Here is a 25634-nt window from a genome sequence, read left to right on the forward strand (position 1 = left end):
TTGATATTACATGCACAGATGCACTAGCAAAAAGAACGATATACTAACTAGTTATATTAAGCAATAAGCAACGCTGCTCAAGTATTCGAACATTCTGTCCACGTAGTTAGTAGTAGTAGTAGTATTTTTTGGTTTACCACATCATATACATAATTTTGTCCATATATGGTAATTTTTCGTCAACTTTCATACTAACAAAATAACGTAACCCCAAGCAATTTTAGAATTAATTATTCAAAATATGCGATAAAAGAAATTAATGAAGAAAGGTGCGAGTAGCATTATTGAGCAAAAACTCCTGAGTCCTCTCCTCATAATAGTAGCCACCGGCAGCCGAAGCATCAGCCGAGAAAATCATGGCACCATAAATCTCAAAACCTTTCTCCTCCAACAAATCCAACGCCTCAAAAAACGCCTCCCCCTGAATCCCTCTCCCATCCACCTCGTACGCCGGCAACACCTTACTCCCCTCAAACACCACCGTCCGATTCCGAAACGCCTCCAAATACTTCTTCGGACTCCTCAATTTATCCGTGTAAAACTGGTAGTTGACGTAGTCAATCACCTCCCCATACCTCCCGTGGAGCTCTGCGTAGGGCCCCACGGTGGTGTAGAACGGGGCGACCGTGGCGACTGTGATGAGGCTATGATTCTTGAGCATGGTGATGAGCTCGCCGATGCAGTAGGCGAAGCTGTCGTTGCTGTGCTTGGGGAAGCGCTCGTAGTCGACGTCGATGCCGTCGAGGTGGTAGGTTTGGATTAGGGTTTGGAGGGAGGAGAAGGCGTTGGAGATCCAGAGGCCGCGGTCGCGGGGGTTGTACCAGGAGAGGGTTTTGGGGCCGAGGCTCCACCCCGAGAGGCTGGCCATGGCCTTGGCGTTTGGGTGGCGGGATTTGACGCCCGCCACCGCGTCTGGGGTTAGGGTTTCGGCCCAGTAGGGGGAGAATACGCCGTTCTGGGGGGTGCCGGAGGGGTCAGCGTCGATGGCGAAGCTGAGGATGAAGTGGAACTCGATGTCGTCTTTGATCGGGACGTCGTCGATGTTCACCGGAGCTCCGGTGGCGCCGATGTATTCCATCATTACCTTTCTTCCATCTAAAATTTAAATGTTGACAAACATTAATTTTATTGATTCAATAATATTTTTGTAATTTACAAAAGTACTTACCACAAATTAGGTGAAAACTGGAGCTGAGTGAAAGAAATAGGAGAATGAGTTGAAGATTATCCATTATTCATTCAGAGATAAGAGACTCTGATCATGCAGTTTTAATTATGTGCATTTTGCATTATATAGATTATACGGCCGCCGGCGAGACAAAAGAATTTAAAGACGTGAACAAATTAACTAGGATTTTTAATAGCGACTTGCAGTTTGGCACAAAGTCGAACTCCACAAAGAATTCAGATTGAATAATGTTAGAATTAATAAAAAAAATATATACTGTAAATGTCTTCATGCACGATTATGTTTGTGATTTTCAAGAGTTGATTGTTGTCGCCTATGAGTATACTATTATTGGTGGCACATGCACCGGGGCGGCCATATAATGCCAAAAAAAAAAAAAAAAAAAAAAAAAAATTAGATCGTACAAAAATTTTATACACATCTTGAAACTAAAAAGATAAACACATTAGTTTTATAATGGGATATTGGTCAAATATTTAAGTTTTTTATTTAATTTTTCTATTATGTCAAATGTATGTAACCAAATATTTTATGTGCTTTAACGTAGTAGTAATTCAAATTAGGTGGCGTTCGGTTGCCATGACTAATAATCATAATTGCCATGATTAATAATCATGAGACTATCCATTTAAGATTAAATTATAAGATTATTTTAATTGAAAGAGGGAGGCTATAACTAATTATCACGAGACTATCCATCTAAATAGTATGAGTATTATTACTTTTTCTAATACGGTAATATTTAGTGTGTAGCAAATATGTTAAATAAGAGAGCCAAAGTTATTGGTCCATAAATTACAAACTTTAGCCAAATTTAATATTTTTCTACTAACTTAAAATTTAGTCGTATTCATGATCTTATTTATTATAGTGAATTTTCCATGAATTGAGAAAAAAACCAATTTCGTGGAAAATCCACTACAAAATCTGAATTCATAATAACCAAATTTAAAGTTCTAGAAAAATACTGAATTTTAGCTAAAGTTTAATTTTACAATTCAATAGATGTTATCACCGTCGTTCATTGTGAGAGAGAGCACAAATAGTAATTCCCACATTCCTCAAATTATTGAACTGCACAATTTGGGATTTTATTAAAGGGCCTATGTTATCACTTCTTAGCCGGCCCATGTTCCAGATAAGAAAGATAACTAAGGAATAGGCGGAACGAGAGTTACGAGAACGACGGAGCCAAGCGGCGAGTCGTATTTTCAGAGGCAACATCGACGATTTGTCTCAAAAGAGAGGTAATCTCTGGTTTCTATGATTTTTTTTTTTGTGTGTTTTCGCATAAATTTGGAATTGGAGCTCGAGGTTTAACTCGCGGAATCGGAATGTATTTCATAGACTAATTTAGCTCGTTTAATTGGTTCCAAGTGCATATGCCCATACATACATTATTTTTTTAATATAGAATTTGTCTGTTTTCTGTTTAAATTAGGGTGGAAATTTTGAAGCTGGAGTATGAGTGTCAGTGGGAGTTGTTTGAATTCTGGGGTTTCCAGTCTACTCCCTTACAACAGAAATCCATTTCATTTCCGAACATGTAGCTCAAGAATTTCAAGCATCCAACCCTCACACAGAAACATTGTGTCTTTCAATTATGGAAGCTCCAGGGGACCTCTTCCAGAAATTAAACCGTATGCATCTTTAGGTGTGTTCAATTTGACTAAATTGAGTAATCGCCCTATTTTCTGAAGCTGTGTGTATGTCAGAGATGGAGCTGACTTTTCGTTTATATCTTCTATTGCATAGGCAGTAGGAGTAGTATTTTATTTTAGAAATGGTTCGTTGTTCTGCTGCCACTCTGTTCAAGGTGCTTCACATTTTACCTTATCTATGATTATATGTATAGCTGATACCTCTCTTTTGTATATGTTGACTGAATGTGAGTGTTTAATTATGGAGTAATAACATATGGCAATCCATTGTTTACTTAGATGGATTGAAAACTTGGGATACCATGAGGTCCTTGACAATTCCAATAATTTGATAAACATACTCAATTATGTAGTATATCATTAATCTTGAATAGTAAATGTCCCCAATGCAACAAAATTCTGCAATGTTAGCATAGACTTGACGTGTGATGTGATCAGCAAACATGAGTTTCTCATGTTGGCAACTTAATACTGTACCCTCACTGACTTAATCTATCAACAAATTACTGCTAACGAATCTTTAGGTGTTTCCTAATCTTTGGTTAATGTGTTGTGTTTTTTGTAAGTGTATTGTGGTAGTAGTATAAAAATCTAGCTGCAAGTGGTTGATTGGTTGCCACCAAGATTGTTATCTGTTAGGAACTTAGTATTTAGCTACATGGATGGGTGTCATCTGATGCTAATCCTTTATTTTTGAATGGCCACTATGGTAGTAAGAACAGAATTTAGAGGCACTTCCTTACTACCACTGTTGTTATCTGATTGAATTTATTGGTGTTGGTGTTGGTGTTATCATATGATTTTGCGTCCAATATCTCTTAATGGAATACAATGGTAGAGGGATGGCAATATTCACAGTTAGAATATACCTGTGCAGGTGATATCTGATTCTCGCATATATATCTACTGCCTACAATTGTTATTGGGTTAGAGCAATAGTTGCAATTAATCTTGTTTTCTGATTTAATATGCCTGTGTACATTCAGTGCCGATCTATTGTTCTAATCATCTAATGTATCTGGAAATTATTTTCCATGTTGGACTATTGTGATTACTTATTTGCACATTTGATCAATGTGATTGTGGCAATTCTTGCTCTCCTAGTCCACCAATTTGTGTTTCTAGAAATACTGGTTCAGTAAAACTGTTTAGTAAAACTTCAAAATGGTAAGTAAAGTGTATCGGTCATCTTAAGTATATCAAATCTTCATGAATTGTAGAATGAATAGTAACCGGATTATGATGACTCAAATAGGATAACTTGATATGAGTCTCTTTATGGATCTGATTAGCAGAGCCTTTGTTTTCTTTGTGAAATTAATTTTTGGAATATCTTGGCAGGCAACCAACACTTCCTTCTTTCTGCTACATCATCACCACTCTTACATGGAGAAAAAGGGAGTTTGTTTCATACCATTCCCAGTTTTCCTAAAAGGAATAGGCAATCGCTGGCTCCAAAAGCATCCAAAGATGTACCTACCAGTTACCGATATCCTGCTATGACAGAGAAGCCGAAATGGTGGTGGAGAACTTTGGCTTGCCTCCCTTATCTGATGCCTCTACACGAGACATGGATGTATGCTGAAACAGCGTATCATCTACATCCTTTTCTAGAGGACTTTGAGTTTCTAACATATCCTTTCTTGGGAGCATTAGGGAGATTACCGAGTTGGTTTCTGATGGCATACTTCTTTGTTGCTTACCTTGGAGTTGTGAGACGAAAGGAGTGGCCCCATTTCTTTAGATTCCACGTGGTTATGGGCATGTTGCTGGAGATTGCCTTGCAAGTTATTGGAACTGTGAGTCGATGGATGCCGCTTGCTGTCTACTGGGGCAAGGTTGGGATGCATTTCTGGACTGCTATGGCATTTGCGTATTTGTTCACAGTGTTGGAGTGCATAAGGTGTGCCCTTGCTGGAATGTATTCCGACGTTCCATTCGTGTGTGATGCTGCTTACATTCAGATTCCGTACGACTAATGACAGTATGTTAGTACTTGAACATTTTGTAGTATCATTATAAAAATAAGATCAGATACTAGAATGAGACCGGATTTGTAATTTTCTGTGCTTACTATGTTGTGCTGTTTCTCTTTTGAAATTCTGTATATCCTCGCAACCAGGATTTAGGCTATGCGGATTGCTAGTTATGAATATGTCAAATTCTAGATTTAGAATTGTCTTTACGATTTCAGATTTTTCTTGTCTTCTCTCCATTTTATTGTGCCTACCTATCTTGGTTTGTCACTTAATTAAAAGGAATATAACATGGTGAAGTACCCTTTATACTCATTGAAGTGGATGCATTGTACATTTGATCCCCCAACTGCCAGTTTCTCCCTTACCCGTGTTGGAAAACTGTCATGATCGCCCCCTCCCTTGGCCACTGGCGCCACCCCAAAGAAGAAGATTGGCACTGTGAATGACTGAGATGATGGAGTTGGAAGAAGTGGGATATAAGGAAGTTCTGTTTGTGAGGTATAGATGTAGTGCTGTGGATTGTATCTGAAAGTTTGTTTGAGATATGAAATGTTTTTGGAAATTATATAAGCATTTAGTTTTTGGATGACGGCGGAGTATATCTCAACCAGATTGTAGTAGCATCAACTCATAGAAACCAAATTCTATTACTAAAGTATATCTGAAGTTGCTGAGTAGAATCCCGCAACTAAAATTGCATAAAACACTTGCATACACTCCTCGAGTCTTAACTTTGAAATAATACTTCTCTTTTCGCCCCTTACACATGAGGCTAATGTTCCAATTTTGGTTTTCATATAATCCAATTTTGTCTGAACTAAGACGTGACGTACGGAATTTATTTGAACAGTGAGTATTTTTTCATTTAACACAAAAGGTAAGGGACAAAGGAACCTAAGAATGATCTATAATTGCATTTTCCCTTTATGTTAGTACTCCAGTAATATATTTGTGAATAAAATTTTAAAAGGAAATTAAAAAAAGGAATGGACCGTATAGGATCGGGAGATTTGAACCTGACGTGAATCGAACACGCAACCTTCTGATCTGGAGTCAGACGCGCTACCATTGCGCCACGGATCCCATTCATCATTTTCTTGACTTCAACTATTATTATTCAATTTATTGTTATAGTGTTAAATAAATGCATTCATAGAGTAGTAGTTTTTCCCCTGCGATTGCAGTTGGCATAAATCATGAAATTCGCAGCTTTTTTTTTACGACAAAGTCCTCGCAACATTTTATATCTTGAACAACAAATGGAGGTGTTCTATATGGAACATAGAATTACAAAATCAACAACCTACTTAGTCTTCTTTTCCTTAACCTCTTTCTGTTTCCCTGCTATTTTGGTTTTCACAATATGAAACTTCTCCTCAAACATCACATTCATCCTTTGCCATGTCATCATCGCACTCCCTTCAAATTCTCGTATCTTCTGCTCGTTCTTCACATAAACCACCGGCACCGTCATCGCCCCCCAAATCCCTACAACATATTTATAATTTAGTAGTAATTCAACCTTTGATGAATGATGATCGCCACTTGTTAAATGTAGTAGTAATTGATTGTAAAACACACCTATAAAGCAAAGTGTAACAAAATCCAAGTGTTTTGCAGCCAGCGAGAGCAAATAGAGAGAGACGACAGCTCCAACAAACACAAACCATTCTCTCTCACTGCCGATATGAAACATCAACCGGATTCCGTCCTCCGCCCGCCGCCTCAGCAACCCGGCGTGCGCCTTCGCCGTCTCCTCGCTGATCTCAAGCTCCGACAAGTCAGGCGCCTCTCTACAAAGAGAGAAGACTTGCTTAGTATATTGAAAAAAGACATAGAAGTAATTAATTAAAGAGAAGAAAAATGGTGAGATTGTACTTTTTCAAGAAGCGGTGGATGCTTCCCCAGAAGAACAAACAGGAGAGGAGGGCGATGGCCACCCAAGAGAGGAGAGTGATGAAACTGTAGTGGTAAACATCCATCACTATCCATGTCGCCGTTGCTGCTACCAGAATTCCAACGTTCAGCTGCTTCCTTCTCCATAACACTATCTCGCTTAGTATATCTGTAGTTTTAAGGACTTTGTTAAACCCTCTGTGCCTTAATTTGTATGCGATAGAGACAGGGGTACCTGAGTTGCTATGGAGCTGAATTGATGGTGGCGGAGAGGTAGGATATTCCGATGTTTCTTGCTCTGCTTTTGGTGGCGGCGAGGTCGGAGATTCCGATGTTTCTTGCTCTGATTTTGGTGGTGGTGAGGTCGGAGATTCCGCTTTTAATTCAGACATGATCGATCGAAAAGGTATATGGTTGTAAACTTGTAATTTGTAAAAGATGGAGAATAAAATCGTATGCTAATAAGTCTGAAAGTTTTGGAGATGTAAATGAAGGAAATTTCACACGTGCAGTGCTGAAAAGAGGCCACGTGAATGCCATGCAAGTATTTCTATCCATGTTTTGACACTCATCAAATATATATAAAACTAGTGACTCTTTAAGATGATACCCACTCATTCCGTGCACCATTTATCATCAATCTTTTCTTTAGTTTTCACTTTAAAAATAGTAAGAATTGATAACAAAGACGCGTACATTTCAATTATTTTCACTTGAAAAATACTTAAATAATAATACTAATTCATGTTATCAGTGGAATACAATTTATGATTCTCATTGGTTTGGTGACTTGGTCCATATATTTAACAAAAAAAAAGCCTAATCTAATCGGCAAACTATTTTTTTAAAATATAAACCAAACTATATTATTCAAATAATCAATTACTCCACCCGAGAGCCCATTCACATATGTACATATAACATATGGTCCACATTGAAAAATCGAAAATTCTTAAATCCTGACCCATACCAATTATACACAACGATGATGGCCCAACATCAGTAGGTAATATACGTTCAGTCCAATTATAAACAGGAGTTTTCAGAAATGTAAATTGCTCATTCTTTTCTGAACGCTTTAAAAGAATATTTCATCTCTTAAAAGCAATTTAACCAAAAAAAGTTACGCAATGTGAACGTTATTTGAGCTTTGCTTATTTAAATGTATACCAAAAAACTCTTTTTGTTTTACTTGAGTTAATATATATTTCTGTGGCAGTAGTCGCGTTACCATGCAATTATACATCATAATATATGTAGGCGTTATTTAACGTGCAAGCTAAGAGTTTATTTAATGTCCCTACTTAATGATTAAAGGATTAAAGTATCGCATGTATAATGTTGAAGTCCCTATACTATCAACTCCTTTAATTTGGATAACCAGTAAATACTTTTTGGAGGATATAACGTATGTTATACATTCGAATAACTTTTTCTTTAGGTAGAAAATAAAAAATATGTTAATATATATAATTATAAATTTAATAAGAATGGAATTGACTTTGGTTATGGCGTGTAACATTCCAGTTAAAGATGTCTACATGTTACTTATTTATTTATTTCAATTATGTAATTTTTTTGTTTTAAGTATATAATTATTCATTTATTTTAATTATGCAGTTAGTACATTTTTTTATATTCAGTGAAAATTTTGTAATTCTAATTTTATTGTAAACCAGTTTACTAATTGCAACACATAAAAAGTAGGTGGAATTAATAAATAATGTATGTGAGGATTTTTTTTATGAATTATTAATACAGCTATATGGGACGAATATGGTAGTGAATTGTTTTTGTTAAGACTTTGCTTCGTAAATATTCTTAATATCACTTCAATCTATGTTAATTTGTTATTATTGGCAATAATTGCTATTGTCATAGTTGTCAACTAATACTTTATTCTTGTAATTTTTAGAGGGACACATGAAATAAAAAAGAAATAAAGGTTACTGCCTAAATATGGAAATAGTGCGGCGCCCACATTCGATAATTGACCTAAAATTAAGGGGGATGCGTATACTAGAATCAAATTAACCAAATAAAATCAAAATAAATAATGAATTATCATCAGCAGCACCGCTCAGCATCATATATATTTATAATTTATCTAAGGCTTTTGGTTTCTCTTGTGACAAATTGATGGTCATAATAACAACTCACATGGGTGACAATCAATAAAGAATTTTCTAGTCAATTTCCTCTATTATTTCCCCTATTGTTTCTCATAATCCAACAGATTTGTGATTCATCTATATTCCAAAGTTGCGTATTTTATATAATTAATTATCTTCAAATGTCCCTGCGAATTAGGTATAAGAAAATAATGTCCGCCTATAATGTAATTAGAAGTTGTCCGGTGCAAAATTATAACTCGTGATTTACTATGTAGTGTATTTAGTTCACGAGATTGAATCTCACAACTCAATTTTAAATGGATAACTATATGATAATAGTGTCAGCCAATCCCTTCTAATTAAAATAATCTTACAACTTAACTAAATTATATCCTCATTTTATTTTATTCAGAAAACCGAACAAACCTTAATGTATTATACTAAGTACATGCTAATATAAGTTAAACGCATAATAATTTTCACTCATTACTCACAGCTAGGACATTCATCATTGGAGTCTATTAGTACTAGTACCATTTGAAAATAAGGTCATATAATCATAAAGTTATTGATGTCATTAATTAATGGTTCTACCTACTGTATTTCTTAGATCAATATAGTTTTGCCCTTAGTTCATTTTACTTCTTTCATCTTAGTTTATTAGTTATAAAAAAGATCGTAAATACAAAAAAGAGAAAAAAACGAACCTAAAATATAAGGAAATCACAATTACAAGATCTAGTGGGTTAGGGTCGGTCTATCTTAAAGTCTCTTGAGAAATATTCACTCTTGAGAAGGAAAATAGTGCCCCCTACCTTTCCAAGTTAGATAAAAAGAAAAAAGAAAAAAAGAGAGAGCTTAATGGTGAAGAAATATCAACAAATCATGACATGTGAAAATAAAGGCACCAAACATGTCCGAGTTAACAATGCTCAAAAATCAAAATGCACATATGAGCATGAGACCAAAATCAAGAAAAATCAATAAAATGATCCAAAGCATATATGGTTCTAGTAAAATATGAGAACTCAAAATTTAAATGGACATGAATATTCAACACATTTCTCTCTTTCTCAGTCTATCTCTCTTTTGTTTGGAATTCGGCAATTCCATTGTCAAAAAGATGTGTATGGACCAAAGAAAAAGATAAAGCAGAAAAAAGCCAAAGTTGATGAAAGGAAAAAATAGTGATAAAACTTGAAATTTGAAGGCAGAGGATTACCACAATTTAGTGTTGTGGATTTATCTATGTGATGCATGTGTATGCTGACATTCAAATCAGTTTTTCAGTCCCACATAAATTAATGCCTGCTAACTTCAGCAAATAATAATAAATGAATTACTGAAATATAAACAATGAGTTTATCTCTGTACGTGACTTAAAATAATTGAAGGTTGGTAGCTGCCGACTTTCATATATATCTCATCTCCTGAGACAAAACCCTAGCTAGATCCACTATATATTATTTTCTTACACATTCAAATTTTGGGACTGAGATTTAATGTTATTTTGACGTTAGGCAATTTACAGTATGACTAAAAAGTGAGCTCTTGATATAATTAAAATTTTGAATTGATTGCAAGTTGGTTCAGCTTGCTGAATTTAATACTAGTCCTTTCTTCATTATTTATGGCTCTTGTACTGGGAATTCTCCAGGGTAAATTATTTTTAGTCATACACCCTTGATTAATTATATTACAATTATTGCCTTTCTCGAGAAAAATATAAACCTTATATAGCTAGGTTTGTCACTTTGTTTGCATTGATAATCATGTAATCAAACAGTGAGGGCAATTATTTATGATTAAAAGCCAAACAAGTTTTAAACTTTAAATTGATAGTAGTTTTTTTTTTAATTCTCGGGTATATAGCATGAAATAAGATCTATAGATTATAATTCAGCAATTCACTTGTCCGACATTTTGAAAGTGATTTCTTCCATATTAGTGTAATTACTTTAAAAGTAGTAGTATGGCTGTAGAATTATATGTATTCTATTGCATAGATATCATAACGATATAGTATAAAATATCTAGTGATAAACTAACTATATATTTAAAAATGTCAATAATAATTTTTAATGTATTATAATTAAAATTAATATATAAAATAAAACATACTAACTATAAATGTGTGTTAAACGAATACGATGTCAAGTTACATAATTTCCCGCAAATACATAATTTAGGTAATTTTGACCATTTTCATAATTTCAAATAATTGAAGTATTAATCAATTCTTGGTTGAAAATTGAACATTTTTAAATTCCTATTTCAGAAAAGGAAAAACTTTTATTTCCTTAATGAAACGATACTCTATTTATATACTGTATTTAAATTAATTTGAATAATTCCACTAGTATATTGATGATTTATATCCCATTGTGTTTTCCAATCTAATGTAAGTTATCCATTATTATAAAGAAAAGGGGTTTCCAAATAAAACCAGCGGTGGCGGCGAGATTCTCGGCTAATTCAACCTCCAACCACTCTACTTTTGTTCTTCATTTCGACGGTTAAACAATAACAAACCAACTCCACAATTAGTATTGTTGTGTAAACAAATTGGCAATGAAAATAATGAAGCATGCATTCATAATAACGCGGAAACGCGTGAATTATAGCATATACCCATGAGTTGGCAATGCAATTGGGAGACAGCCATGCCCGCTCCTCTTCCACCTTCCCTCTTTTCCCTTTTAATTTTCTGAATTACCTAATCATTTTTTATATAATCCCCAATACTGCTGCGTTTCTTTACCCAAACAAATATTCACTCACATTCTTTTATTCTTTCCATTTCCCGCACTTGTTTAATCGCTCTAACCAGGTGCGTGCGTATCCAATTTCCCTGCATTTTATCCGTATGTTTGTTCTTTGGTTCAATCCTACTTCAGATCTGCTCTTTTCTGGCCTTTGTCAGCATTTTAGCTTTTCAAGATTTGATTTTTATGCTGTTGGGGTTTCTTTTTCGGTGCAGATTGTAAATTTGGTGAAATGGGGCGAGCAGTTTTGCTGTGTTTGCTTGCGGTTTTCTCATTTTGGAGTTTCGCTGCGGTGAGAGGAGAGGATGCTTACAAGTATTACACTTGGACTGTTACTTATGGAGCTGCTTCTCCACTTGGCATTTCTCAACAGGTTAGCTATGTTTCATGTCTCTGTTTTCTTGAGAAAGATAGAGAGATGTGCAGTTTTCTGAGAGAGTTGGGTGGTTTGCAGGTTATCTTGATAAATGGTCAATTTCCTGGTCCTACTCTTGATACTGTGACCAATGACAACATTATCCTCAACGTTATCAACAAGTTGGACCAGCCTTTCCTCTTGACATGGCAAGTCACATTCTTCATGTTCCATATCTGTTTATGCTCACTTATTTTCTCGTTTGTGGCCTTATCACTTGATCTGCGTTTCACTTTCTTGTAGTTTAGTAGTTCTTGAATATATTATCACATATCATTTTGTCACATGCCTATCTGGTTATGAGATTTGAGCTCTTGTTGATCTCCTTGATTTTGTGCCCTTATCATGTCTTGAAGTGAGGCCTGAAAGTTGTGTGTTGTATGGGATAGGAATGGGATTAAACAGAGGAAGAACTCTTGGCAAGATGGAGTGTTGGGAACCAACTGTCCCATCCCTCCTAAGTCGAACTATACGTATAAGTTCCAAACCAAGGATCAAATTGGTAGCTACACCTACTTCCCTTCGACTCTGATGCACAGAGCTGCTGGAGGTTTTGGAGCGCTTAATGTGTATGCGAGATCAGTGATTGCAGTTCCATATGCGAGGCCAGCTGGAGATTATAGCCTTCTCATTGGTGATTGGTACAAGACCAGTCACAGGGTATGCCTTCACCACAATCCTACTTAGATATCACAGTTATGAGATTGCTTTTGATCACTAAAACTTACATTTCTTAGTCATATTGCTCTACTGATTAGTTTTGATTTGAAGAGAATTGGACTCTTGTAATATCTGAAATATAACTGGATGGCTAAATGTGCTTTGCACATTGAAGCCTGGCTTTTATAGATGAAAATGGTGTATGCATTCATGCTAAAATGAGATCTTAATATTAGTTGTTAAACTTTCTTGCTTACATTTGGTGAAATAGGTAGATCTGTTGATTGAATTCGATTGAATGTGTTTGCAGGTATTGCAGCAAATACTGGATTCAGGAAAGGCCTTGCCCTTCCCTGATGGAATCCTCATTAATGGCCAGGGTCGACCGTCCTTCAGTGGTGATCAAGGTAGTTTACGATCTAACCATTCTTATGTTGTGCTTTTTCATTGAGAAGTGTATTTGCTGACAGCAAATCTTGTTTACAGGGAAAACATACATGTTTAGGATCTCGAATATTGGATTGTCCACGTCGTTCAATTTCAGAATCCAAGGGCATAAGATGAAGCTTGTTGAGGTTGAAGGGTCTCATGTCCTTCAGAATATCTATGATTCTCTTGATATTCATGTTGGTCAATCTGTAACCGTCCTCGTCACTTTGGATCAAGCCCCTAAAGACTACTACATTGTTGCATCAACGAGGTTCACACAAACGGTCCTCACTGCAGCTGGCGTCTTGCACTACGCGAACTCTGGGGCTCCAGTTTCCGGCCCTGTCCCAGCTGGTCCAACCAATGAGGTCGGATGGTCTGTTGATCAAGCTCGCTCTTACAGGTAATAATTGATCGAAAGAAAGTTCGTTATACAAGAACCATTAGATATTCTTCATGAGGAACAAATGAACTTAATATGCTTCTGTTTCAGGTGGAATCTTACCTCAAATGCAGCAAGGCCCAACCCACAGGGCTCTTTCCACTACGGAACAATAACACCAACAAGAACGATTATCCTTGCCAACACTGCCCCAATCATCAATGGCAAGCAGAGATACGCTGTCAATGACGTCTCTTACGTCAACGCAGACACCCCCTTGAAGCTCGCAGATTACTTCAACATCCCCGGTGTTTTCAGCATCAACTCCATCCAGAGCTCTCCATCCGGGAATGGAGCTAGCTTACGCACCTCTGTTTTGGGAACTAACCACCACGACTTCATTGAAGTCATCTTCCAAAACAACGAGAACGCCATCCAGTCATGGCATCTTGATGGCTATGACTTCTGGGTTGTCGGGTAGGCCAAAACATATACGCTTTCCAATCATACAACGAGTTATAAGTTCCCATCCCTCTAACTCATGCTTTTGCTCATCAAAACAGATTCGGGGATGGACAGTGGACACAAGCAAGCAGGAAGACCTATAATCTTGTCGATGCTTTGACCCGACACACGACTCAGGTAACATTATCAAATCAATGACATTGCAATCATCTCTACTAATGTTTCATCATATATATAACAATGGTTGAACTCTTTTCTCAGGTATATCCGCTCTCTTGGACAGCAATATTGGTATCATTGGACAACCAAGGCATGTGGAACTTGAGGTCCGCGATGTGGGGAAGGCAATACCTCGGACAGCAGCTGTACCTCCGGGTTTACAACCCAACACAGAATCTTGCCAACGAGTATAACATACCCAACAACGCTCTGCTCTGTGGCAAAGCCGTGGGACGAAGAATTCCTTAAGTTTTTTTTTCCTGGCTTGAAGGTTTTTAAGAGTATTTGTTGAGTTTTCAGGTCATGAGAGGTTGGCTGCTAGTATTCCACAAACAGATTATCTCCTTACATATGTATATTCAGACATAGTAGCATTTAACTATTTATGATAGTTTGGAGGAACTTGTAGTGGCAGTTGGTTTATTGGGTTTTGCTTAATGGACTTTAGTGTTCTGGGTAAGATCATGTTGCTATACCCATATTGAGTGTAAATGGTGGTGTTTTGAATCGAAACGCCAAAGGCTATATTATCAATTTAATCTGATTATTGTTATTTCTTTTTTATTTAAAATTTTCAAAAAGATATTGTCTGGAGAAGTGTTTCCTTTAATGGCTTTACTTGAATCTTACTCCAAAAAGAATATTTTCGAGAAATATTTTATACGCTTGCTTTATTATTTTAATTATCTATACGCATATTTATTGAAATAATTTATCAATATATATTCATAAGAGAATGTACAAAGAATTTAAGTAATTTACTACAATAATATTACTGTAATATGATTGGATTAAAAAGTGTTGTTTAGAATGTATGTTAAGTTATTGATAATTAAGAGGAAAAACTGATAATTTTAGGCCTTTTTGTGCTTAGGCAAATTTTAGGTATTTTGCATATATGTATTGCTTCGCCAATTTTTCGCGATAGTCCAGTCTAAATCATTTCATAATCGGGGAAGTCCAGCTAAAACATGGACATATATGTCACATGAAATAAAATTAGACTGCAAAATAATGAGCATTTACTTATTGGTTACCTAGAATGATCCTAGGAGCTTTTAAGCTTTTGATCCTTATCTATTTTTTTGGATAGGAATGACAACATCTTTTGAGATGTCAAATTTGGTGAAAGGAATAAAGTTAGAGACATTGCCTTGTAAAGGAGTGGAATTCAATCTCAATTTCTATTTCCTTTTAATGAGTAATTTAAAATTTAGGAAAAAAAATCTATAATTTATAATTTGCGTGCTGTCTAGTCCAGTCGGAGATAAAAATCACTATAAAAATGGTACACAAAGAATTAGAAAAATCGATCGATTTGGGGCAAACGGCTAATCAGTTGAACTGATTTACTATTTTTTAAAGTTTTTAAATGTACCTTTTCGCAGTAAAATGAATTTAGATGTTGAGACGAAGATAAACGGAATGGGGGAGGAGTAATGGTAGGTTCCAGGAGTGGCGTATCCAGGATTTTGGATTCGGGGTACGAAAAAATATCTGAACAATCTTTTTCATTGTCTTAAGAGTAAAGGCCAAATGTGGTCCCTAACATATGACCGTTTTATCAATTTGGTCCTTAACATTATCTTTTTAATTATTTGGTCCCTCACAAATAAACTCGGACCCGAATATGTCCTCACTTAACAAAACTGTCAAAAAATAGACGATGACCGCAATTTGAATATATTAAATTACTAATGATAATTAATTATACCTAATTATAATTCTTTTCCTATTAGCAAAATTGGAAAATGGATAGTATCAGTTGCAAAATGAAATAAATAATTTGTAATTTAATAGGAATTAAGAATTATAATTAAGTATAATTAATTATCATTAGTAATTTAATATAGTCAAATTGCAATCACCAGCTATTTTTTGACGGTTCTGTTAAATGAGGACCGATTCGGACCCGAGTTTATTTGTAAGGGACCAAATAATCAAAATGATAATGTTAAGGACCAAATTGATAAAACGGCCATATGTTAGGGACCATATTTGGCCTTTACTCTTGTCTTAAATACAAATGTCTTGTATAGACGCGAATATAACGACTAAACAAAAAATTATATAGTCAGAAATAAATTTTTTGGACATAAAATATTTGAGTAAAATTTTAATCACTTGTAACAATACTAGTTTTTAGAGGTGAACCTTGTGAAAATAAATAATTTAAGCAAAGTATCTATTATTTTAGAAAATAAAAAATATAGATATTTTATTAGTTATAAATATTTCATATAGATATGAATATAATTGCTACACCATTGATAAAATAGTTTATAAGTAATTAGTTGAGAATTTGATCAAAAACTATATTAACTTATCATTTCTATTGTTTTAGCAAATAAAAAAAGTACATCTATTCTTTTAATTGTTTGAAAAAAACTAACAAAGAAAAAGTAAATCCAATTATTTTATAGAAATAAAAGGCTATGGAACTTTCAGTTGTTTAAATAAAATAAAACATGAAAAAAGTAAATAAATTGTATTAACAAAACAAAATAGAAAAAGATTTGAAATTAAAATGATACAGAAACTTTAATTGTTAGATTAAAAGAATTGAGAAAAAAAAGGTATAGAAATCAAAACAAAAAGGAATGAGTTAAGGCAATCGAGAAGGTTCAAACTCAGAATCTATGCTTTGAAAATGGGGATCACAACCACTTGGCCAAAAAAGCCTTTTAATAAATATATCTCAATACATGGTATTAGTATTATAATTTAGGGGTATAGTTGTATCCCCTTGTTCCAACGTGGCTACGCCACTGGATTGCAGGCCTAGCAAGAGTCCCAGACGAGGCCGACACAGGAGGAGTTGCATGAGAGGAGTGCCGAGGTAGATATTATTGGGTTAACATTCCTATTACAGGTGCATATGTGATCATTTCATGTATAAATACATTATTTATTACTATTTTATAATTTGATGAGGGCCAATGTATAAATAATTTAAAATTTTCCATTAGATGACAATTATATATATAAGCTCTCCATAAAATACTTTTCTATTTACGCCCTACTCAAATACTTACTAACCAAGTCATTATCATGATATCATATGCGAGCTTGCATTTATTTGTTTGATCAAAATGATCAAATCACCCCATGAATATACTATTCGAATCATTCGACCTTAAAACGAACACTAAGAGCATCTCTAATAGCGGCTAGCCCTTCGGCTAGTCGACTCGCGTCGCTAGCCGGTCGGCTAGCCGAACTATTGGAATCGGCCAGCACAAAATCGGCGAGAGAATATGCGAGTGCACGCCGATTTGCGAGTACTGGCCGCCATTGTGGCGTGCCGATCGACGAGCGATCGGCGAGCGCTATTTTTTAATTTTTTTAATGTATTTTTTTATTACATTTTAATGTGTTTTTTTTTATGAATTTTTTTTTAATTATGTAATTTTTAAATAGGCACACAGACGACGGGCTAGACCCAATACAAAATTAAGACCTAAAACAGAAACATATCATAGCGTCGGGCCGGGGGCCTCTCCGCCCCCCAGGACCCCCTGGCAAGGGGGCGTCGCACCCCTTGACCCCCTGACTCGCTGACCCCCGTTCGGCTAGCGGCAAACTATAACGGATTCAAGGCATACTAACATTAACATTTTTTAATAAATTAGTGAGGAGTAGAGTGGAGCGGTGGCTCGTGTGTGGAAGCCCGAATTTTTTTTTATTATGTAATTTTTTTGATTTTTAGTTAATGTACTTTTTGTTATTTAAATAAAATTAACGAATTTTTCTCGTATATGTGTCATAAATTTAATTTCGTATTTTGTGTTTAATTCGGTAAATGTAGTTGTTTTTGAATTATTTTTATTGCGGCTAGCCTGTGGCTGGCCTTAGGCTAACCTATTTGAGTAAAATGATGATGTGGCAGGTGGAATTTTAGTGTTGATAACCTGGCAGAGAGAGAGTGGCTGACCTGTGGCTAGCCTATTCCTAGTGGAACTCAAAGCTATTTACTTACATTACATACGTAGGATTATCTTTCTTAATGTATTATGGAGGGTATAGTTGTCATTCCAAGTCTAAGCATATGGATTTGCTTAATGCACACTGCTTGGTCGACCAAAAAGTGTTGATTAAGTTGCAAACTTTTTCTTACACCACATACAAATTCAACTTTCACGAATCTGGGAATTTAGTACATAATTAATAATTTAATTTTCTAATAGACGAATTTAATGCATTACAAAAAGTATTTAGCTCCAATAAAACTTTTAAAATATGGAAGGCCAAAATTCGATCCAAATAAATTTAAATTTACCATCCGAATAATGTAAATCCAAATGAATTATCAATAGTCATAATTGAATTATCCTATGTAGTAGTATTTCATGTTGTATAGAGCTTCATATATATGCACTCATTCAACGTTTCCATATATTTTCTCCTTTATATAATAAATAAACAATGCCATTCTTTAATATAATATACTCATTAAAATAAATTGTGAATATGTGTCAACTATTAAGATTTAAGACTCAAAATTGGATTATATGGTGAATATTTTCCACATCGAGAATATATATTAAATTAGGTAAACTCAATTAAGTAAACTTAAATAATAAAATAATATAGTACTATCATTATTAGTAGTAGTAGTATTGCAAAATGAAATTATTTATTACTTCATCGAAAATGTGTAAATTGTACACGGCGGCGACCTTGTAAGACAAATACAGAGAAAAAATGCATTGTACTATCCCCTCTTAACATAGTAAATTAATTTCATAAAGGCAATTAAAGAAAAATAAGCTATTGATTTATAAAATCACAATCTGTTGCTTAAATTTGGTACTACTTCCCAAGAACTCAAATTTGGTTGTAAAAGTCATATTGTGAAATCCGCTGCTAATTTCCGTTACTATTGCGCGAGATTTTTGTAGTGACAGCCCGTTATATTGACCAGTTTGTCTATCAAATACAATAAAAAAAATCAAACCGGTTGAAAATTCCTTGCAAAACATAAGTTTATGATATATTGATATTAGTGATCAAATTATATAATTTTAGAACCATTACCCCCAAGCAAAACAAAGAACTCTTGACAGGATTAAAAGAACAATAAAGACTTGTGATGGGAGAAAAAGTTGAAGGAGATCTTTTTCGATTAACATGATAATCTGGCGCCAAAACTCCCCCACATACCGATGAAGGGGAGAGGCATTGGACTTCTTCATCCACATTAATAAATATAACCTCCCATTGTCTTGGCTACTTGCATTTCTTAAACCAAAACTATTCTTTAATTACTGCTCTCTCTCTCTCATTGTTGTATTTAACTCATTTTAATTACTGCAGAGTATTTTAATAAATCATGTTTACAAAACCTACTTAAATCCTTAATTACCAAGATCCGTCCTCGGCTGCGCGCTTCTCGCTTTCACACCACCTTCATATATCCTTACCTTACTCCACCGACGAATCTAGTTTCTTCTACAACTCCAAACATTAATTTTCACTACAATTCTTAAAAGACATAATGTACTCTCCAATCATCATCACAAAATAACTACCCTTCTTACTATGTCTATGTACCCAAATCCTTAATCTCTATCCCCTCAATTAAAGTCCTAAATCTATACACACCACACAAGTCATCAATTTACAACTTTTCTATTGTATTTGACATATATTGCAAATCCACCCACTATGTAATTTTATGTTCGTCCACGAGTAAGTGACATAAGTTGACTCATCATCTTAGATTTTAAGAAATGTAAGTAGAAATTTGGTAGAAAAAATAGTACTCTCCCCGTCCCTGAAAATTTATCATTTATTTCTAATTTCGACCGTCCCTAAAAAATTTTCACCTTTCACTTTTACCATTTTTGGTAGCAGACCCCACATTGTACTAATACTCGAGAAAAGAAAACCCGAAAAACTTAATGGTGGATGAAGGGAGTAGTTTAGTAATTGCATGAAACATGCAAATAGTAGGCTAGCATTTAGCAACCAACTCCACCTAATGATGCAGATCATACGAGTTCATTAATACATAACAAAAAAAAAAACATCATTTTACATGCCAATAAAGAACAAAAAAGGTTCAAAAATTCTTGATCATCTAAGTAACTAAAAAACCTAACTTATAATCCAAGATGTGACCAAATTGTTGTAGCTAGTGCAAACTCTAGCGAGGATTCGTTGGCGCCACGCAGTACTATAGAATAATGCCACCAATGAATAAGCAAATACCGCAACAGAAAACTATAGTCATAAAAAAATGATTGACTGAATTAAATCAAATTGCTTTGCCCTAAAGGATTGTGAATTACAAGAATAGAGCTGAGAAATTAAGAGAAGCATTAAAGAGCAAGAAGTACGGCGCAAATGAGCTTCAGATTTCATCTCGAAGTTTGCATTGAGTTGCATGTTACCATTCATGCCTCTACGTTAATTTTGTTGGGATCTACGTCCCCTTCATCTTCTATATATTCTCTTTTTCTGCACTTTTCAATTCATCCCTCTTCCATTTTTGTCCAATCACATTGGTTGATGGACTATTAGATTTTCCAGTTTTCATCAACTCTTTATTTTTCTTACATACAACGATGAGACAGGCCATTCTCCTGCATCTCTTCCTTGGAGTCTCGGCCTATTTGACCTGCGTTTCGCTTGTCACGGCCGAGGACCCTTACGTCTATATCAATTGGGTTGTTGAATATGGCGAAGCTGCGCCTCTTGGCGTCGACCAAAGAGTATAAATGCAATCCCAAATATGTTTCTCTTTTTTTTAATTGTAACTGGCTTTAGACATTAACCACTTTAACTTGTCCGTAATACTTGTGTTTTTTTCTTGGCAGGTGATTCTTGTCAACGGACAGTTTCCTGGGCCGACAGTTAACGTGGTCACAAACGACAACGTGATAGTTCAGGTCGAGAACAAACTGGACGAGCCAATGCTCATCACATGGTAAGTTTGTGCGACTCAAAGCACGTCAACTCGTGTTAGGACCCACATCCCCGTCTGTCTGTGTGTCTGATGGTGTTTGGTGTGAAATATTAGGAACGGGGTGAAGCAGAGGAAGATGTCGTGGCAGGATGGAGTGCTGGGGACGAACTGCCCGATCCCTGCCAAAACGAACTGGACTTACAGGATGCAAATGAAGGATCAAATTGGGACATACAACTACTTCCTTTCCACATTGATGCACAGAGCTGCAGGGGGCTACGGTGGCTTGAACATCCTCGCGAGGTCCATCATCCCCGTCCCCTACCCCAAGCCTTTCGAGGAGATCACCGTCCTCGTTAGCGACTGGTGGAAGAAAGATCACAAGGTACTACTTGCATTACATTTACACACTCATACACTTGTACTTTTTCTCTACCAAGATGGCCTAATAATATGTATGGGTGCAGGAACTCCAAGCCATTCTTGATGCAGGGAAGCCCTTCCCTCTACCCGATGGCATGCTCATCAACGGCAAACAGTCCACTGTTTTCGACGTCGTCCCAGGTGAACTAATTAAACCCCTATAGCAACAGCAACAACAACAACAATAACAACGTACATTACATTAACACACATATATTTCAGGGCAAACATACTTGTTCAGAGTGTCCAACATAGGAATCTCCACTTCAATCAACTTCAGGATTCAAGGCCACACAATGCACCTAGTAGAATGCGAAGGCTCCCACACGGAGCAAGAAGCGTACGAGTCACTCGACCTCCACGTGGGCCAATCAAGCTCTCTCCTAGTCACCATCAACGGCGGCAACCCCAGGGACTACTTCATGGTGGCCTCCACCCGTTTCACCAAGCCAATCCTAACAACCACCGCGACCCTCCACAGCCAGGGCTCAACCAGACCGGCCTCGGCTCAGTTGCCCATCGGGCCAACCTACCACATCCACTGGTCCATGAAGCAAGCCAGGACCATCAGATGGAACCTGACAGCCAACGCAGCCAGGCCGAACCCACAGGGGTCCTACCACTACGGGACTATCCCGGTCACCAGGACCGTAATTCTCGAAAACAGCGCCACCAAGATTGATGGGAAGACAAGATACGCTGTTAACAAGATATCTTACAAAAACCCAGAGACGCCGTTGAAGCTGGCTGATTACTTCAACATCCCCGACGTCTTCACCGTGGGGTCCATCCAAGACAGCCCGCCGGCTGGCCCTGCAGAACTCGGAACCTCGGTTCTGGGGACTGCTCTGCACGACTTCGTCGAGATCGTCTTCCAGAACACCGAATCCACCGTCCAATCGTGGCATTTGGACGGCAGTGATTTCTGGACTGTGGGGTAAGAAAAATACTCCAACATAGCATATTCACCACTTTTTTTTTTCAGTGCATTAACTAATTTGTTGAATACTACAGATTTGGGAGTGGCAGGTGGAATACAACTCTGCGCAGAAGGTTCTACAACTTGCACGATGCTCCCACCAGACATACAGTTCAGGTAATTGGCAGTTAGAGCTGTGCAACACATCGTTATACATTGTTTGCACATTTTCTAATTCTGTAATATGGGATGAAGGTGTATCCGTATTCATGGAGTGCGATATTGGTGTCGCTGGACAATAAGGGGATGTGGAATTTGAGGTCTGCGAATTGGGCAAGGAGATATCTGGGGCAGGAGCTGTATGTGAGAGTTTGGAACGACGAGAAGAGTCCGTATACAGAGACAGATATCCCGCCTAATGCTCTGCTTTGTGGATTGGCCAAGCCGTAGTCCAGATTCAAATCTCAATGTTGCTGTAATCTTTGAATTTTTCTTTGTTTTTTTGTTATTATTGGTTTATGTTGGTTTTGTATTCAGTTACGAGGGTGTGACTGTATTCAAACAAGAAGTGCTTAACAAAGATAGAAACAGAGGTAGAGAAAAAGAGGTCATAGTTTTATGACTTGTAATTGGCCATAATTTGTGATGGTCATTCATCAATTGATGGATACGACTACTTCATTTCAATACTACTCCATTACTTTATTAATACTACTCCTATATTGCAGCATAGCTTTACTTGATAGTAATTGAGATGAAAGTGGAGTTCTTCTTCTGAAAACCTTTATAAGTCAGAAAAGGGTGGATTCAACAAATTAACAGAGACTGAATTATTAGCAATAACCATGATTTATATATATTTTTAGTGTCCATTTTGTTTCTCAATATACAAATAAATTTCGAATATTAAATACATTGTGTTTTAAAATTGTCAAGAGATGATTTCGTTTTGCGGTATGTTTATGATAAAGAGTGGGTGAGTGAGAGAGAATAATTTATTTTTCCTTTTTTTTTGGTTTGTCGCGAAGAGCCCAGTACGTCTTGTTCATTTTTACTAGCGGATTTTTAATGGGCCTTTCATTTTCAGTATAAAATTGGGCCATATAAAAGACCATGACACCTTGCTCATTTTACTGCCGAAGCTCCCGATATTTACACAAAATAAAATTTAGCATCGTAACCTTTTATTTTACCCTTTGATACATACATAACAAGATAACTCATAAAAAAATATAAAAAAATTAGTTTGTTAGGAAAGAGAGTTCATTTAGTCATATTCTATACCAGTTGTTCTCACTTCCGATGTGAGAATTGAATCTGTAACATTTGACCCTCCTCTAAGGGCCAACGTCCTCATTGGTCGCGGCTGGTTCTTTGCCAGACCACCACTCCGAGTTCTCATAGGTCGCGGCCACATTAGCAACGACGGATTCTTTGTCCGGCCACCTCTCCGTAGGTCACCACTCCTAGTCAACCCCAAATGTACTCATTGGTCACGGCGAATTCGTTGCCCGACTACCACTCCAAGCCGTTTGAGTTCTCAACGAAAGCACCAATGATACAGACCAAACAAGAGAACACATCTCAAAAGACTAGTCTGTTAGAAGAGAGAGCCCATTTAGTCTATATACGCCACATCAAGTATTCTCACAACCGATATAGAAATTGAGTCTGTAACATGCTTAGATGTAATATTGGTATTTTAAAATTGATAGACTTGGAAGTTGGAAATTGTAACAGCCCGGCATTTCTAGGATATAATAAATACGGCGACTGTTAACTAGGCGAACTTAAGGCGACAAGAATGTAGACTATGGTTTCATTTAAAGAGATTTGACCAAGTGTTTAATGAACTGTCAAGGCAATAAGTCAACGGCTTTAGATACGAAAAACAAGATTTAATAGCTAACATAGGCTAAGCTCAAAAATCAAAGGTTTATTGTAGCTCCAACAAAACGCAATATTTCCCAATATTCCAATTCAAAGAAAAGAGTTCAAACCAACCAAAGATAATAAGTTTTCCTAAATATTCAGCGGAAGCAAACCAAGAGAAAGCGGAGTCATGTATGAAGACACAGCCACACTCAAAATCCCAAACATCCACATTATTCGATTCAACCGTCTCAACACCACCGACCGCCCATCGCCGCTCAACCTGCACATAGGGAAAACACATGCAGGGATGAGTATTTTAAGCATACTCACTGGACTCATGCCAAAACATTTTATAGTTATGCCACCCTTACCATAGTGAACTCGAGGTTTAGCATTTAATTTTAAAAGATAGCATCGAGTATCGCAAAATATTTCATGGACTGGCCAGTCAAATAATACCTCCCATTTTCTCATCAATCAACAATTCTTATGGTGCGACGAAGTGTGGCCACACTTTCGCCCACGAGATCGGGCGACTAGCAAGGACGGCTCCCGATCTCCCGTGTACACTAGCCTAATAGGGTTTGCGGCCCTACTCAGACCCGAATTCGTTTATATAGCCCTTTAGCCTAATGAAGCGCACTCGCAAACTAGGCATCAGGCACACACAATATCCAAAAAAAAAAATCATAGGCATGGCATAACAGTTCAATCCACCCTTATTGCTCCACTTTCATAAATTTGCAACATAATAGAGAGTTTAAGAACAAAGCCCACCTCGATTTCCTTCGATTTCAAAAACGAACTTCTTCTTGTTAGCACACCGAGAACGCGAGCTATCACCTTTAGTTCATGTATTTCAAATAAGTCTCAAATCATGGATCAAAATATGCATGTTCTCACGTTTCTCTTTTCCCATCGATTATTTTCAATATTCCCTTTCAAAATCAAAGTACGATTATCATATCGTTTTTATCCACACAACAACTCTAGATTTAACATCAAATCGTGTCACGCATGAGTGTTTTCCACACACAACACACGCACACACACACACGGTCACAACACATACACATGCATCCAAATTCACCGATTAATTTCCCCTTCACTCGTTCTAAATGCATGTGGACTCAAGAACACCGATTGATCGGTAGAAGAAGAGAAGATCAAAAATAAAAATACCTTTTCAAGGGAACAATCGGTAGGAAACAAGTAGGATCTTGATTCTTCAACAAATTCTTGAATTTCAGCTTCAATTCTTCACACAAGATGAAGAAATAATGGAGAAAGTAGAAGAAAAAATTGAGAGAGTGGGAAAGAGAGAGAGATCGAG

At 36.4% G+C, this 25634-nt stretch overlaps 5 protein-coding genes, 1 long non-coding RNA gene and 1 other non-coding gene across 8 annotated transcripts; 3 read left to right on the top strand and 4 right to left on the bottom strand.

Moving 5' to 3' along the window:
• Positions 1-256: 256 nt before the first annotated feature.
• On the bottom strand, positions 257-1232 carry LOC125203819 (chitinase 2-like). Its single transcript, XM_048102281.2, has 2 exons — positions 1169-1232; positions 257-1095 (listed from the first exon to the last, which is right to left on the bottom strand). Exons 1-2 carry the CDS (start codon positions 1230-1232, stop codon positions 257-259), a joined length of 903 nt encoding a protein of 300 aa, XP_047958238.2.
• Positions 1233-2267: 1035 nt separating this feature from the next.
• LOC125207396 (protein TIC 20-I, chloroplastic-like) lies at positions 2268-5043 on the top strand. Its single transcript, XM_048106718.2, has 3 exons — positions 2268-2436; positions 2631-2843; positions 4192-5043. The coding sequence occupies exons 2-3, from the start codon at positions 2654-2656 to the stop codon at positions 4827-4829; spliced, it is 828 nt and encodes a 275-aa protein (XP_047962675.1). The 5' UTR covers positions 2268-2436; positions 2631-2653; the 3' UTR covers positions 4830-5043.
• A 797-nt stretch (positions 5044-5840) lies between these two features.
• TRNAW-CCA (transfer RNA tryptophan (anticodon CCA)) lies at positions 5841-5912 on the bottom strand. Its single transcript has one exon. It is a non-coding gene; the product is annotated as a tRNA-Trp (tRNA).
• A 107-nt stretch (positions 5913-6019) lies between these two features.
• Positions 6020-7187, bottom strand: RTNLB13 (Reticulan like protein B13). Its single transcript, XM_048106965.2, has 4 exons — positions 6961-7187; positions 6708-6894; positions 6411-6622; positions 6020-6317 (listed from the first exon to the last, which is right to left on the bottom strand). Exons 1-4 carry the CDS (start codon positions 7115-7117, stop codon positions 6133-6135), a joined length of 741 nt encoding a protein of 246 aa, XP_047962922.1. The 5' UTR covers positions 7118-7187; the 3' UTR covers positions 6020-6132.
• Positions 7188-11275: 4088 nt separating this feature from the next.
• LOC125205733 (L-ascorbate oxidase homolog) lies at positions 11276-14727 on the top strand. 2 transcript variants are annotated; one of them, XM_048104821.2, is made up of 9 exons: positions 11276-11703; positions 11820-11977; positions 12059-12168; positions 12409-12679; positions 12990-13086; positions 13166-13511; positions 13602-13967; positions 14054-14132; positions 14217-14727. In XM_048104821.2, the coding sequence occupies exons 1-9, from the start codon at positions 11484-11486 to the stop codon at positions 14421-14423; spliced, it is 1854 nt and encodes a 617-aa protein (XP_047960778.1). In that variant the 5' UTR covers positions 11276-11483; the 3' UTR covers positions 14424-14727. The 2 variants fall into 2 exon arrangements, with proteins under 2 accessions (XP_047960778.1, XP_047960779.1); XM_048104822.2 differs by having other exon boundaries at positions 11276-11669.
• Positions 14728-20648: 5921 nt separating this feature from the next.
• Positions 20649-23135, top strand: LOC125204244 (L-ascorbate oxidase homolog). The gene is made up of 7 exons (XM_048102842.1): positions 20649-20890; positions 20996-21105; positions 21199-21469; positions 21552-21648; positions 21730-22444; positions 22522-22603; positions 22682-23135. Exons 1-7 carry the CDS (start codon positions 20744-20746, stop codon positions 22874-22876), a joined length of 1617 nt encoding a protein of 538 aa, XP_047958799.1. The 5' UTR covers positions 20649-20743; the 3' UTR covers positions 22877-23135.
• A 483-nt stretch (positions 23136-23618) lies between these two features.
• LOC148923787 (uncharacterized) lies at positions 23619-25634 on the bottom strand. Its single transcript, XR_016132359.1, has 3 exons — positions 25484-25634; positions 25079-25144; positions 23619-24581 (listed from the first exon to the last, which is right to left on the bottom strand). It is a non-coding gene; the product is annotated as an uncharacterized LOC148923787 (long non-coding RNA).

The sequence above is a fragment of the Salvia hispanica genome, chromosome 6, assembly GCF_029641045.1.
Source record: "Salvia hispanica isolate PSC_SH4W2 chromosome 6, Shi_PSC_v1, whole genome shotgun sequence".
NCBI lineage: Eukaryota > Viridiplantae > Streptophyta > Magnoliopsida > Lamiales > Lamiaceae > Salvia > Salvia hispanica.

Excerpts from the sequence above, each read along its gene's own strand:
- LOC125203819 (XM_048102281.2), bottom strand. The coding sequence starts at position 1,232 with ATGGATAATCTTCAACTCATTCTCCTATTTCTTTCACTCAGCTCCAGT. Across the intron at positions 1,096-1,168 it reads CAGTTTTCACCTAATTTGTG|ATGGAAGAAAGGTAATGATG; the intron begins GTAAGTACTTTT and ends TTTAAATTTTAG.
- LOC125207396 (XM_048106718.2), top strand. The coding sequence starts at position 2,654 with ATGAGTGTCAGTGGGAGTTGTTTGAATTCTGGGGTTTCCAGTCTACTC. Across the intron at positions 2,844-4,191 it reads TAAACCGTATGCATCTTTAG|GCAACCAACACTTCCTTCTT; the intron begins GTGTGTTCAATT and ends ATATCTTGGCAG.
- LOC125204244 (XM_048102842.1), top strand. The coding sequence starts at position 20,744 with ATGAGACAGGCCATTCTCCTGCATCTCTTCCTTGGAGTCTCGGCCTAT. Across the intron at positions 21,470-21,551 it reads GGTGGAAGAAAGATCACAAG|GAACTCCAAGCCATTCTTGA; the intron begins GTACTACTTGCA and ends GTATGGGTGCAG. Across the intron at positions 22,604-22,681 it reads CCACCAGACATACAGTTCAG|GTGTATCCGTATTCATGGAG; the intron begins GTAATTGGCAGT and ends TATGGGATGAAG.
- RTNLB13 (XM_048106965.2), bottom strand. The coding sequence starts at position 7,117 with ATGTCTGAATTAAAAGCGGAATCTCCGACCTCACCACCACCAAAATCA. Across the intron at positions 6,895-6,960 it reads TCAGCTCCATAGCAACTCAG|ATATACTAAGCGAGATAGTG; the intron begins GTACCCCTGTCT and ends TTAAAACTACAG. Across the intron at positions 6,318-6,410 it reads TGTTACACTTTGCTTTATAG|GGATTTGGGGGGCGATGACG; the intron begins GTGTGTTTTACA and ends AATATGTTGTAG.
- LOC125205733 (XM_048104821.2), top strand. The coding sequence starts at position 11,484 with ATGCAATTGGGAGACAGCCATGCCCGCTCCTCTTCCACCTTCCCTCTT. Across the intron at positions 12,680-12,989 it reads GGTACAAGACCAGTCACAGG|GTATTGCAGCAAATACTGGA; the intron begins GTATGCCTTCAC and ends ATGTGTTTGCAG. Across the intron at positions 14,133-14,216 it reads TGACCCGACACACGACTCAG|GTATATCCGCTCTCTTGGAC; the intron begins GTAACATTATCA and ends CTCTTTTCTCAG.